The following is a 15000-nucleotide window of genomic DNA, read 5'->3' as shown; positions in this document are numbered from 1 at the left end:
GGTGTTTACCATGCGTTGTAAAACTGTGGAGCTATTTTTCCAAACGCCTCACACCCGTAAATTCTTCCGTTGAGAGCTTGAATAATAGACACTCCAGCCCAGTTGGTGGCGATAATGCACCTTACACCGTCTTGCCAATTACAAGCAAACTACTGGCATTTCATTGAATACACAGAAGAAGCAGAAGATCGCTGTCTTGAAGTATTTTGCAACAGACAGCTAAAAATGAGGCAATTTTGTGCAGTTCCGAATTGCGGGAAAATTTGTAGCAAAAAAAAGTTGTCACAGACTTCCTTTCAACGATCCAGAAAGGCTAAAGTTGTGGCTGGAATTTCTGGGGTTGGATTTGAGCACACCTGTTGAGAATCTGCAGAAAGCTGATCACCGTGTCTCTGCGGTCTGCATTTTACTGAACTTCGCTGGAGGTCGAAAGAAATCGCCCAAAAAGCTCTTTCGCCTGAGAAATACAGCGGTTCCCACATTACCTCCTGGGACAACAGAGTTGGAAGAACTTGGGGTAAGGTTGACATTTTGTAACGTAACGTTTGTAACAAGCGGAAAATGAACTTATTTGTTATGTCCATAACCTGTCATGTTCACATCATAAGCCTAACACTAACCCTAGCCTACATGAATAATTTGGCTACATGATTTTGTACGTTTACTATTTTTTTGACTGTGGAACTTTTATGATGAAAACGTAATGATTCAAGTAGGCTATCATTCACATCGTGCAAGTTCCAAGACATTTTAGCATTAGCCATGGTTGGACATGACAATAATTTGGATAGCATAGTAGCCTACGATACCGCGACTGCATAAGACTACAGAAAGATTACAAACAACCCCATATCCGTTTCCGGCAGCGGAGTAATACCCGTACCTCACAGCACATCCAATACAAGTCAATGGAGTTGGACAAAAACTACAATAAAACCTGTTGGAAAGAATCTTTTGCAGCGATTTTTGTGTGAGCATATCAGTGAACACCCCTGACCACTCGGTGAGTTTCACGTCTTTGTAAACGAAAGTTTAATGAGTTTTAGGAAGGATTGTTCCAGTGCACCTATGCAGCGTTCTGGAGGAGGGGGGGCGCTACCACAGAAACCGAAAATTCTCAGGACAGCAGCATGTGTTCAAATTTCAATCTTAAACGTTCTATTTAATCATAAACTATCTGAAAACAGGGCTTTAAGTGTAAAATACCGAACTTGTCCTTTAAGTGTGTGTGCGTGTGTGATGGCGCGTGTGTGTGTGTGTGTGTGTGTTTACCTTGCACCAGGTGCTCGTGGTAGATGGAGGCCAGGTTGGGCAGGTGCTGCTGCAGGTGCGAGCTGAGCTCGGCGTGCGAGTTGATCTGCACCAGCTCCTCCTCGCAGCCCGACTCCTCGCCGTCAAAGTCCGCCATGTTCTTCTCCGACTTGGCGCTCACCTGCGAGCTGCTGCAGCTCACGTCGTCCGCGCTCAGCATGTCCTCCATCACGTGACTGCACATAGAGGTCAAAGGTTAAGAGTCTTATTTTGAAAGTTATACTTCAGCCAAAGGATTCTATGAAAAATAAATAACGACACTTTAACAGGGTTCCCACTCTTAGGTCAGATGTAAAATTCCATGACTTTTCCCTGACAAAAAAAACTGATTTTCCATGACCTACTTAGAATAAACTATACAATTCCCCGACCAAAGATTTCAGAGTAGCCGCATAGACTTTTTTTTTTAGCGTGGGAGATGAATAAATGGGCATTGAATAAGAAAAATTAGGCTAACCACAACCACTCAAGCAAGCAGTAAAGCTAATTAACAGATATACATCAATTCTGCGTGGACATATATTTACATTAATGTATTTTTGGCAAGTACATTTTAAACTGCTACTACAAAATTCCCTGATATTCCAAGACTTAGCCCCACAAATGACAATGACAACAATTCCATGACTGTCCATGTCTGGAATAGACTATCAAATTTCCATGATATTCCAGAAATGCCATGACCCATGGGAACCCAGCTTTAAGCTTACGACTTACTAAACATTGACTACACACACACACACAGACACAAACTCTCCTCAATCATGTGACTACACAGAAGTGCTTCAGACTTCGATCGAATCAGAAATCAATTCAAGTCAGTTTGAACTCCTTTGTCTCATCTGACTTAGAAAAATGACATTAATTTTCCTCTATTTATTATTCTAATCAAATGTCGTTTTAACTTTATGGGTATGATAAAAAAGCAAACAAAAACTGTATATAGCACACTCTCACTAATTAATCTACATAATACTCCACAATGGAGAGCAGAAACAGGCTGTGCAGCAGCGGCTTTAAAGGCCACTTTCTTGAGAAGAGATGAAAATGAAACATACAAAAAAATTTAAAAAAACGCCTAAAAGCTAGAGTGATCTAGTGTAGTTTAAAGATAAAGGTAGACTATGTATGTAAAGGTAGGCAGTATTGAGCAGACACTTATCCAAAGGGATCCACAGGGACAGGGGCAACATTCTGGAATCAAACCTGAGGTAATCACTCAAGAAACACAAATCACTCAAGAAACACAAATCACTCAAGAAACACAAATCACTCAAGAAACACAAATCACTCAAGAAATAAAAAGGTAAATAAAAAATAAAATAATCGGAGAGGTGAATAAGATCCAAGATGGCAGAGCGGTCTCACCCCTCGTGGTGGTGGTGGTGGTGATGGTGGTGGTGGTGGTGATGGTGGTGCTGGGGGTTGATGAAGCGGCGGCAGTTGAACAGCTCGTTCCCCATGGCCTCGCCCAGGAAGTCCCCGGCGCGCGGGTGCGGCAGGCAGCCCGGGCCGTCCTGGTGGCCTGGACCTTGCGGACCGGGACCGGGAGCCTGTGGCCCGTGCAGGGGACCCATCTCTGGACCCAGCGGCCCCTGCTGCTGCTGCTGCTGCTGCTGGGAGGTCTGGGGCTGTGGCTGGGACTGGGGAGCCAGTTGCTGAGCCTGATGCTGCTGCTGTTGTTGTTGCTGTTGTTGTTGCTGTTGTTGTTGCTGTTGTTGTTGTTGTTGGTGCTGCTGCTGCTGCTGCTGATGATGATGATCAGCCATGGGATCCAAGCACGTGGAGGAGGATGAAGAGGAGGAGGTGCAGGGGTCCAGCATCCTCATGGAGGACGAGGCCACCGCAGCAGCAGCAGAGGAGGAGGAGGAGGAAGTGGACGCCACGGCGGCGGCCATGACTGAAACGGACGCAGCAGCAGCGGAGGAGGAGGAGGAGGGGTCAGAGGTGAAGGGGAGGGGTTTGGTTTTGGGTGGCGCAGGGCCGGGCAGAGCGGCGGCGGCGGTGGCGGCCGAGGAGGAGGAGGACGCGATGGACGCCAGGCCACTGCTGCTTGCGGTTGCCGCGCCGATGCCCACTCCCATGCCAGGGCGCTCGGGCGGGGGCTGGATCTCGCCCAGCGGCTCGCCCGCCTTCCTCTTCCTCAGTTCCGACGAAGACGACGCCGAGGTTGACGCGACCGCCGCCGCTGGGGCCTCTCGCGTCTCCTTCTGCGGCCCTCCGTCCGTCGTCGCGGAGACCACCGACGACACGGACGCCAAACCGCTGGGCCTCGCCGCTGTTGCCACAGTCGTCGTCGTCGTCGTCGTCTCCTCCTCCTCGTCCTCTTCGTCGTCTTCGTCATCTTCTTCGTCGTCGTCGTCCTCCTCCTCTTCCTCCTCCTCCTCCTCCTCTTCCTTGAGCGCCTCGCTGTCGGCCATGTCGTCCGAGTGCAGCTCGGAGCCCGGGCTGCCGGCCGATTGGCTGGCGCGGCTGGAGCCCGCCTCCTCGTTGCTGGAGGCCTCCGAGCGGCCGCTGCTGCTGTCCGGCCCGCTGCTGCCCTCCTCACCACTGTTGGCCGTCTCGTCTGAACTGCCCTGCAGAGACTCCTGGAGAGGGGGGGAGAGAGAGAGGGGGGGAGAGAGGGGGGGGGGGATGAAGGGAGAGAGGGAGAAAGAAAGAAAGAATGAAAGAAAGAAAGAAAGAGAGAAATAGAGAAAGAGAGAAATAGAGAGAGAGAAAGAAAGAAAGAAAGAAGGAAAAGAAAGAAAGAAAGAAAGAGAGAGAGAGAGAGCAAGAGAGAGGGGGAAAAGGGAGGGAGGGCAGAGAGAGAGAATGAGTGGGGGAGTACAAAAGACAAAAAAGAGGGAGGTAAAGAAAGGGTGAGAAAAAAAGAGAAACACAGAGAGAGAGAGAGAAAGAGTTACAAGAGTTAGGGAAGGAGACATCAAAAACATTTCATAGATCAATGTTGGTTTCAAGGACAGTTTAGAGTGAGAAGGAGAGGGGAAAAAAGGAGATTGACCAAAATGTAACTGGCTGAACCCTGCTAGAACACTTCCATGTTTATATAAACACAATTCCCTGGCTTCTGTGGTGAATGACCTTGTCATGGTGTGTGGGGGAGGGAGAGGGGTGTTGGTGTTTATGTGTATATGTGTGTCTGTTTGTGTTTGTGTGTATCTGTGTTTGTGTTTGCATGTGTGTGTGCCCCTGCATGTCTGTTAAACATATATCCATGTCAAAATCATCTGTGTGTATGTGTGTATGTGTGTAGTATGTAGTGTATATGTAGTGTCTATGTAGTGTGTGTGTGTGTGTGTAGTGCGAGTTGTAGAGTACCTCTGTGTGTAGTGTGTGTGTAGTGTGTGTGTAGTGTGTGTGTAGTGTGTGTGTAGTGTGTTGTGTGTGTAGTGCGAGTTGTAGAGTACCTTTGTGTGTAGTGTGTGTGTAGTGTGTGTAGTGTGTCGTGTGTGTGTAGTGTGAGTTGTAGAGTACCTCTGTGTGTAGTGTGTGTGTAGTGTGTGTAGTGTGTGTGTAGTGTGTCGTGTGTGTGTAGTGCGAGTTGTAGAGTACCTCTGTGTGTAGTGTGTGTGTAGTGTGTAGTGTGTGTGTGTGTGTGTAGTGTGTGTTGTCCACCCATACCTCTGTGTGTAGTGCGTGTGTGTAGTGTGTGTGTGTAGTGTGTGTAGTGTGTGTGTGTAGTGTGTGTGTGTAGTGTGTGTGTGTAGTGTGTGTGTGTGTGTGTGTGTGTGTGTAGTGTGTGTTGTCCACCCATACCTCTGTGTGTAGTGTGTGTGTGTGTAGTGTGTGTGTGTGTGTGTAGTGTGTGTTGTCCACCCATACCTCTGTGTGTAGTGCGTGTGTGTAGTGTGTGTGTGTAGTGTGTGTGTAGTGTGTGTGTAGTGTGTGTGTGTGTGTGTGTGTTGTCCACCCATACCTCTGTGTGTAGTGTGTAGTGTGTGTGTGTAGTGTGTGTGTGTGTAGTGTGTGTAGTGTGTGTGTAGTGTGTGTTGTCCATACCTCTGTGTGTAGTGTGTGTGTGTGTGTAATGTGTGTAGTGTGTGTTGTCCATACCTCTGTGTGTAGTGTGTGTGTGTGTAGTGTGTGTGTGTAGTGTGTGTAGTGTGTGTGTAATGTGTGTAGTGTGTGTGTAGTGTGTGTTGTCCACCCATACCTCTGTGTGTAGTGTGTGTGTGTAGTGTGTGTGTGTAGTGTGTGTAGTGTGTGTGTAGTGTGTGTTGTCCACCCATACCTCTGTGTGTAGTGTATGTAGTGTGTGTGTGTGTGTGTGTGTAATGTGTGTAGTGTGTGTGTAGTGTGTGTTGTCCATACCTCTGTGTGTAGTGTGTGTGTGTATGTGTGTGTAATGTGTGTAGTGTGTGTTGTCCACCCATACCTCTGTGTGTAGTGTGTGTGTGTAGTGTGTGTGTGTAGTGTGTGTAGTGTGTGTGTGTGTGTGTGTAATGTGTGTAGTGTGTGTTGTCCATACCTCTGTTTATAGTGTGTGTGTGTAGTGTGTGTGTAGTGTGTGTGTAGTGTGTGTGTAGTGCGTGTGTAGTGCGTGTGTAGTGCGTGTGTAGTGTGTGTGTAGTGTGTGTAGTGTGTGTAGTGTGTGTGTGTAGTGTGTGTATGTAGTGTGTATGTAGTGTGTGTGTAATGTGTGTAGTGTGTGTGTGTAGTGTGTGTGTGTAGTGTGTGTGTGTAGTGTGTGTGTGTAGTGTGTGTGTGTAGTGTGTGTGTGTAGTGTGTGTGTGTAGTGTGTGTGTAGTGTGTGTAGTGTGTGTAGTGTGTAGTGTGTAGTGTGTGTAGTGTGTGTAGTGTGTATGTAGTGTGTAGTGTGTATGTAGTGTGTGTGTGTGTAGTGTGTGTGTAGTGTGTGTAGTGTATGTAGTGTGTAGTGTGTAGTGTGTAGTGTGTAGTGTGTAGTGTGTAGTGTGTGTAGTGTGTAGTGTGTGTGTAGTGTGTAGTGTGTGTGTAATGTGTAATGTGTGTAGTGTGTGTGTAATGTGGGTAGTGTGTGTGTAGTGTGTGTTGTCCACCCATACCTCTGTGTGTAGTGTGTGTGTGTAGTGTGTGTGTGTAGTGTGTGTAGTGTGTGTAGTGTGTAATGTGTGTAGTGTGTGTGTTGTCCACCCATACCTCTGTGTGTAGTGTATGTAGTGTGTGTGTGTGTAATGTGTGTAGTGTGTGTGTAGTGTGTGTTGTCCATACCTCTGTGTGTAGTGTGTGTGTGTAGTGTGTGTGTGTATGTGTGTGTAATGTGTGTAGTGTGTGTTGTCCACCCATACCTCTGTGTGTAGTGTGTGTGTGTAGTGTGTGTGTGTAGTGTGTGTAGTGTGTGTGTGTGTGTGTGTGTGTGTGTGTGTAATGTGTGTTGTCCATACCTCTGTTTATAGTGTGTGTGTGTAGTGTGTGTGTAGTGTGTGTGTAGTGCGTGTGTAGTGTGTGTGTAGTGTGTGTGTAGTGTGTGTAGTGTGTGTAGTGTGTGTAGTGTGTGTAGTGTGTAATGTGTGTGTGTGTAGTGTGTGTATGTAGTGTGTATGTAGTGTGTATGTAGTGTGTGTGTAATGTGTGTAGTGTGTGTAGTGTGTGTGTAGTGTGTGTGTGTAGTGTGTGTGTGTAGTGTGTGTGTGTAGTGTGTGTGTAGTGTGTGTAGTGTGTAGTGTGTGTAGTGTGTGTAGTGTGTGTAGTGTGTATGTAGTGTGTATGTAGTGTGTGTGTGTGTAGTGTGTGTGTAGTGTGTGTAGTGTATGTAGTGTGTGTGTAGTGTGTAGTGTGTAGTGTGTAGTGTGTAGTGTGTAGTGTGTGTAGTGTGTGTAGTGTGTAGTGTGTGTGTAGTGTGTGTGTAATGTGTGTAGTGTGTGTGTAATGTGTAATGTGTGTAGTGTGTGGGTAGTGTGTGTGTGTAGTGTGTGTAGTGTGTGTGTAGTGTGTGTAGTGTGTAATGTGTGTAATGTGTGTAATGTGTGTAGTGTGTAGTGTGTGTGTAGTGTGTAGTGTGTGTGTAGTGTGTAATGTGTGTAGTGTGTAGTGTGTGTAAGGTGTGTAGTGTGTAGTGTGTGTAAGGTGTGTAGTGTGTATGTAGTGTGTGTGTGTAGTGTGTGTAGTGTAGTGTAGTGTAGTGTAGTGTAGTGTAGTGTAGTCCATACCTCTGTGTCAGACAGCCTCTGCTGGCCTCTCTTGCTGCCGCTCATGATCTGCTCATCCATCTCCAGGTCGCTGCCGCCGCTGTGGTGCGTGTCGCTGTTGTCGCTGCTCTCAGGGCTTGCAGCAGGGGATCCTGGGTAAAAAAAAAACAGAAGTCACCTCTTCACTTCACTGTCAGTGTTCAACAGCTATAAGACTATTCAAGGTCACAACAGTTTCCCTTTAAAAAGACCTACACATCACAACTCACGAGTTTTGTATACAGCCACCATCATACACACACATCATGACACACACACAGACACACACTCAACAAACAGACACACACTGAATAACAAACAGACACTCCATATTCACTCACCTTTACAAACATTAAGGACACACACACCAACTCCCTCACTCACTCTAACAGTCACACACAGTCACACACAGTCACACACAGTCACACACAGACACACACAGACACACACAGACACACACAGACACACACAGACACACACACAGGGCAGTGTGTTCTCCTGTGTGTCCCACTCACCCTTCTTGTTGCCCATGGGGAGGTTGGTGTTAAGCAGCGATGCGAAGGAGCTCTGCTTAGAGAGCTGGGCCTTGGCCGCCAGGGCGTTGTTCCACAGGGCCTTGATCAGCATGGAGGCCAAGTACAGAGTCTGCAGGACACACACACACACACACACACGGGGGTAAGGGTGGAGTTCACACTGTGTTCTGAAAATATTTTTTGGGAAAAAATGACTATGCACAGAACTAGCAAAACTACAAAAATGTCTGTGTGAATGTGTGAGAGAAATAAAGTGTGTGTGTGCGAGTAAGTATCTGATGTGCATACATGATGTGGTGTGTGTGAGTATGTGTGCCTGTGTGATCTTGTAAATGTTTAATTGAGTGTGTGGTGTCTGGTGTGTGTGTGTGTGTGTGTGTGTGTGTGTGTGTGTGTGTATGTGTGTCTGACGTGTCTGGTGTGCAGGGATTAAAGTGAAAAAAAATCGTTTGACTGAACTTTTTTCAGGCCATAAGGCATACGTTGTTCATATCTACCTATAGAGATAGCACCCCTTTTGCGGTCGCGACCTATTGGTTTTTAATGTACAAAAAGATGCAAACAGCAAAGTAAAGGGAGTATTCGCCTTATTCACACGGCGGCCATTGTTTAAACCAAAACGAGGCTACAGGGTACACTTACTATATAATTAATGCCACCTACAGGCAGTGTTGGGCAAGTTACTTCAAAATCGTCAAAGTAATTTGTTACATTATAATATTACTGTCTCTGAATTGTAAGGCATTACACTACTATTGTATTACTTTTAAGTTACTTTTACCAAAATATCTAGAAATTGAATTCTGGAATTCTAAATGCAGTTTATTATGCTCAATGCAGCTCATTCCTTCTAATGGAGGGCGATGTGGTATAACATAATGACTGAGCTAGGCTTAAGGCTAACAACAGTAGAATGCAATAGGCGCAGTGATGGCTCATGATGCAATACAAGGAACAATCATAGCCAGAATTTTGTTAAAAGCAGACAAAAGGTCGAAGTCTGGTCAATTGTGATAGAAATGCTGTAACTTTAGGCTTAGGCCTACTCATTAAAATCAACAGAGAGCCCACTACCTGTATATTGTAACCCAAAACTTGTCAAGATAGGCTACACAGTGCCGCTGCTGGCCATTGTGGTGCCCTAACTGGTGAAATACAGTATTAATCAGTATGTCATCATATGGTCAACTATAAAGATGTAGGCTAATCTGCCTGTTCCCAGGGATGGGTAGTATTTCTGAAACATGTAATATGTATTTGTATTTCAAATACAAAATAGTATTTTGTCATTTGTATTTTATTGGGTTGAAGGAAATGGCTCTGTATTTTGTATCAAAATACTTTATTGGTGTTTTTTTTTTGTATTTTAGAAATACTGCAAAATACTATATGTGAAACACACTAAAAAAGTAGATACTACACACAGGTGTAATGAATAATTGGTAATTAGGCAACAATGGTTTATTTTTATCGCAATCAGCTAATGTGAGAACAGCTGTGTTCAAAGACACTAACAGCTTTTCAGTGACGGCTATTGTTGAAGCATCAGCTCTGGTCTGAAGCACTGGTGTGAAGTCGTACGCAAGTAAAGATGAGCAAGTTTACCTGTGCAAGTTCACATAAGGACACCGACAAAAGCAACCATGTCCTATTGTCTCCATGCCAATCTTTAACAGAAAAAATGTCAGATATCTCAATGAACCACAATGACATCAATAGATGGTAAGGTGTTGAGTGTGTTTGAATTCCCTTCCTTGTAGCATCCATTTCTGCATTCTACAGTGGGGACAAGTTCACCTTGTTTAATTAAATGAATTATGATTTTCTTATTCAGTTCTGCACTGGACTTGAATTACGAAATTCGGCACAGATACACAATTATGATTTTGGCCTATTGATTATAATGTGGTTAATTGAAAGCTCTGTCAGTCGTTTTGGATAAGCATCAGCTGACTAAATGTAAATGTAAATTCTTGAATTATTCTTCTGATCACACTACATGAACTTGCATACGGTATACTTTTTGGTATGACGGGCCAAATTGTATTGTTTTTTACTATATAATTTTAATAGGCTAAATATTTGGGATATTAAAAAGCTTTTTTGCAGTGCTTTCATACTTCCTTGAAAAAAGTATTTTGAGTATTTTCTAAATACAAAAATACAGTATTTTATTTTGATACATAATATGGTTACTGTATTTTGTAGTTTATTTTGATACATTAAAAATGAGGGTATTAGGTATTTTATTTTGAAATACATTCTGATGTATTTTTGCCCATACCTGCCTGTTCCCAGCATCAGAACACTTTGCGATGGTTAGCTTGTCGTAATTCAAGTCCAGTGCAGAACTGAATAAGAAAATCATAAGGCTATGTACAGTATCTTGAAGTTCCAGTATGTGAGAAACTTGATATGCCTTAATATCTCCAACCTCAAGTATGCAGATAATAAGGAAATATAATTAAACAAGGTGAACTTGTCCCCACTGTAGAATGCAGAAATGGATGCTACAAGGAAGGGAATTCAAACACACTTAACACCTTACCATCTATTGATGTCATTGTGGTTCATTGAGATATCTGACATTTTTTCTGTTAAAGATTGGCATGGAGACAATAGGACATGGTTGCCTTTGTCGGTGTCCTTATGTGAACTTGCACAGGTAAACTTGCTCATCTTTACTTGCGTACGACTTCACACCAGTGCTTCAGACCAGAGCTGATGCTTCAACAACGCTGATCCTTTAGCAACAACGCATCCATGATAGCTAGTGGCCTTGCCAAATAGACGCACACAAATGACGCTAATATGCGAGGTTCTGGTAGGCCTACTGGTTATGGTTTTGTGCTATAAATTAATAATATCTTATAGCAAAGTTTTAAGTTGACTATTTTGATTGCATGGTTATTTTTTGTCAACATACACTCACAACCTACTGTCGTTAAAAGTGAGGCCTAAGCAAAAAAAAAGGCTACAAGGCTGTCTGTGCGTCACAAACACGACTGACCCCCTTACTAAACAGTTCGCGATGATGACAATATTATTATTATTTTATGTTAACATGCTCAGTCAAAACCTTCCGTCGCAAATTGTGAAAAACATTGTTGTACATGTCATAACAGACGGGATAATACATTGCATACGGTTTATATTGCGTCGCTTTACACATAATGTTAGTTGCATTGATTAAAAACTGTAACAATAATAGTAGCCTACATGGGGTGGCATAGCAGGCTATCTGTTCAAGTCATAGGTGACACCCAAAAATGAATGACCTCCCCTGACAAGAGTTCGCGATAGTAAGAAATTGTCTACATTGATGCACGGAAAGAACACAGCCTACGCTTCTTCTCCGAATTCGCACATAGAGCTCACAATATCATATCCAAAAAAGTTAAACGGATTGGCCAACCTCATCAGCTGTCTCGATTGTGTCACTATAATCCAACTTTTAGACCGTTATTAGTCCTCCATACGTGTTCTTTTTTTTAAGCAAACGCCCCAGGCCAATGAGACAAGCGTGTAGCTACAACATAAACAAAGCGGAACTTATGGCTGAGGTAGGCTTCTCAAGAACACTATTAGGTCTTTAAACATTTACCATCACACACATTAATTCATCGGACCTAATATTTGTAGTTGCCTTAAAAAAAGGAAAAGAAAAGGTGATAGTCCCGGGGACTATTTTTTTTCTCATCGGATCTGCATCGATCTCAAATATGACATTTCTAAAATCAAATTGACGGAAATCCGTCGTATGACGGAGAACTTTAATCCTTGGGTGTGTGTGTGTGTGTGTGTGTGTGTGTGTGTTTACCTGTTCTGTGTGTGCACTGGGGTGCAGTCCAGACACCAGGTTGAGCACATGCCTGAGAGGCACTGGGTCCAGGTTCTTAATGAGGGAGGGGAACAGGTCGTGGACGTACCGACTGCAGTGTTTCAGCTGGGAAAAAAATAAATTATAATAAATACATAAATAAATAAATATTTACTGAGATTTTCATATAAATAATAAAGACAATAATTTGTTTTTTTTTAAGTCAGAGTGACATAATATTCCTTTTGAATTTCAGAGGGTGTATGTGCACCTCTGTGCATACATATGACCCAAGATGAGCACCATGAAGATACTTCCACATAAGTGCTGTTACAGGACCAATTTCTACTAGACGTTTCACATGGTGGTGTCTAGAAGGGATACAGCTAAGGGTTAGGGTTAGGATTAGGGTTAGGTTACTTCCTGTCCTGATACTGTTTATTTCTATGGAGATTTCACTATCTGTTACGTGACTTCCGTTGTTAGCTGTATCCCATCTAGCCACAACCGTTTCACATGGACTCTGATTAATGTCCAGCGTGTGAGTCTGGGGGGGGGGGGGGGCACCTGAGCGCCGGCCCAGATGCAGTCCACGTGCTGGGTGCTGAGACGACCCTCCGCAGCCAGAAAGTTCAGGATCACTTGGCACTGCTTGATGATCTGTGGGAGTGACGAGAGAGTGAGAGAGTGAGAGAGAGAGAGAGAGAGAGAGAGAGAGAGAGAGAGAGAGAGAGAGAGAGGGAGAGGGAGAGGGGGAGAGGGAAAGGGAGAGGGGGAGAGAGAGAGAAAGAGAGAGAGGGAGAGGGACAGAGACAGAGAGAGCGAGAGAGAGAGATAAGAGGGTAAAACAGAGGGAGGGGGGGTGGGGGTGCATTGAAGGGAAGATACAGATCAGAAAGGTTTCTTGCCAAGAAGGGTTTTTGCATACAATGAATTTGTCTTGGTTGTGTAGCTCAAATTAGCCATGTAAGGGTGAGACACATAAAGAAATAGTACATCTCAGGGATGACATTTTGTTTTGCTTGATGATCACTTTTGTTCATAAGTGGACAGAGGCTTTTTCATTTTTCCAAACTCTACACACCAAGTGGAACACACACAAACACACCCACGGAGAGATGACTCACCTCAATGTGCAAATTTGGTCCAAATATGTGTTCCACTACATTGTTATTTATAAGCCAGTCGGCCAGCTCCTTGGCTATTGACCTGGGATGCAAATAGAGAGTGTGAAGGCCTGGGTCAGACACACTCAGACATACAGTAACACAATACGTACAGTACCTCCAGTGCCTACATTTCCCAGAATGCTCGTACATGATGCTACATTCTGAATCACTCCTTATTGAAGGCATAATGTTCATAAATAGTGAATCAGCCAAGAATTCTCAGTTTTTAGCTGTAAATTGTACTAACTATAGACCATTACAACTGCACAAAATTTGTAATGGCACATAAAACAACATTTAGCAAAAGGTAACTTGGGGACAAAGTTTTAAAATCAACATTTTGTAGAGCATTATGCTAAAGTCCAATACATTTTAATTTCAAAGTATATGGGTTGGTTTTGAACGTTTCAATACAGAAACTGGAAACTCTCTAGGACCAGATTGAAATGGTCTATATAGTTCACCATAAAATATCCACAATGCATTGCATATTGCAGTACAGAGACAACTGCTCATGGATACCACATACAGAACCCCCACTGTGCCCCCATACTCATACTACATTTCCCAGAATGCCTTTCACCCAGTGGGACTCCGTGTGGGCTCAAACGGAAACGCATGACTGCGATTTTGCAGTGAAAGGGCTTCAGTGGGGGCGGCTGACTCTTTCTGTCTGTTCAGTGACCCTCAGAGAAGAGGTGCGTGTTCAAAAGCGCGGCTGGTGGCGGAGCGCACGGCTGTGACTCACGTCTCTGTGTCCGACACCAGCGACTCGTTGTTGCAGACATCGTTGAAGGCGTGAAGCTGATTCTAGAGAGGAACAGAGAGAGAGAGTTTGTATTAGACTGTGTGTGTGTGTGTGTGTGTTGTGTGTGCGCGTGTGCATGAGAGAGAGAGAGTGAGAGAGAGTGTACTTGCGTCATTGTGTGGGAGAGCTACGAGTGGGCATGTGTGTGTGGGTTTGTACGCATGAGTATGAGAGAGTGTGTGTGTGTGTGTGTGAGAGCATGTGAGAGAGAGAGAACATATGTGCGTGGGTTTATAGTACGTGCGTGCAAGCATGATCCAAGTGTACATTTGACCGAGTCTGTGTGGGTAGGTAGGTGGGTGTGTGGGCGTGTGTGCACACGTCAGTGGAGACTAGTCCATTGAGTAAAGGGCTGACCATCCTCCTAAAACTTAGGACGATGGTCAGAGTTATGAGATATTAGAAGTTAAATAATATATCTAATAAAATGTACCTACTAAATAACTCATTTATTAAAATAACAGTCTGTGTGCATGTGTGTGCGTATGTGTGTGTGTGTGCTTATGTGTGTCTGCGCGTATGTGTGTGCGTGTCTGCGTGCGTGTGTGTATGTATGTGTGTGTGTGTGTGTGTGTGTGTGTGTGTGTGCGTGTGCCCCCTTCTCTGCCCTCACCGTGATCTGGCTGAGGCCGGCGAGCCGCATGGTGAGTGTGGGCGACATGAAGTACTTAAAGGCCAGGTCCAGGCTCTCCTTGTCGAAGCACAGCGCGCTGTCCAGCGGCTCCTTCACCGTGCTCCACATCAGGTCGGCCATGTTGCGCGCCGCGCTCTGCCGCAGCTCCTGGTCCGACAGCTTGCACAGATACCTGACAAGGGCGAGGAGAGAGAGTGAGCCGTCAATCACTCAACTGGCATTCAGTTGTGTGTGTGTGTGTGTGTGTGTGTACAGTAATTTCCTTTGTGTGTACAGTAATTTCCTGTGTATTAGCCACATTGTGTAGAAAACGGCAGGACAGTGTTTTATGCTAATTAAAATAAAAATGAAAGTAATGTAAATGATTTAACTGTATGTATTGAATGTATTAACTGCACCTGTGTATTAACCACAGTGCCCAATAGCACAATGAATCAGAATCAGTATTGTGCTTCAACGATAAAGAAAAAGAATTCCCATGTATAGCCCGTCCCCATGTATTAACCTCATAGCTGAAGAAATTTAGCTAAATCAATGTATAAACCTCAGTTAATAGTCGGGAAATTATGATGT

At 44.4% G+C, this 15000-nt stretch overlaps 1 protein-coding gene across 1 annotated transcript in view; it reads right to left on the bottom strand.

Moving 5' to 3' along the window:
- usp34 (ubiquitin specific peptidase 34) overlaps positions 1-15000 on the bottom strand; it is a gene marked incomplete at its 3' end in the record, with an annotated part of 66114 nt that overhangs the window by 33084 nt on the left and 18030 nt on the right. Inside the window, 9 exon segments of the mRNA XM_076289597.1 lie at positions 1273-1487; positions 2680-3899; positions 7443-7573; positions 7976-8105; positions 11817-11942; positions 12384-12476; positions 12944-13025; positions 13734-13795; positions 14407-14599. Coding sequence (XP_076145712.1) covers positions 1273-1487; positions 2680-3899; positions 7443-7573; positions 7976-8105; positions 11817-11942; positions 12384-12476; positions 12944-13025; positions 13734-13795; positions 14407-14599 — 2252 coding nt within the window.

This window comes from Alosa pseudoharengus, unplaced genomic scaffold (genome assembly GCF_046254945.1).
Source record: "Alosa pseudoharengus isolate Yale_2024_CS ecotype anadromous, Long Island Sound unplaced genomic scaffold, YU_APseudo_1.1 YU_APseudo_1.1_scf_1, whole genome shotgun sequence".
Taxonomy (NCBI): Eukaryota; Metazoa; Chordata; class Actinopteri; order Clupeiformes; family Clupeidae; genus Alosa; species Alosa pseudoharengus.
This window is presented reverse-complemented; position numbering and strand designations above follow the sequence as displayed.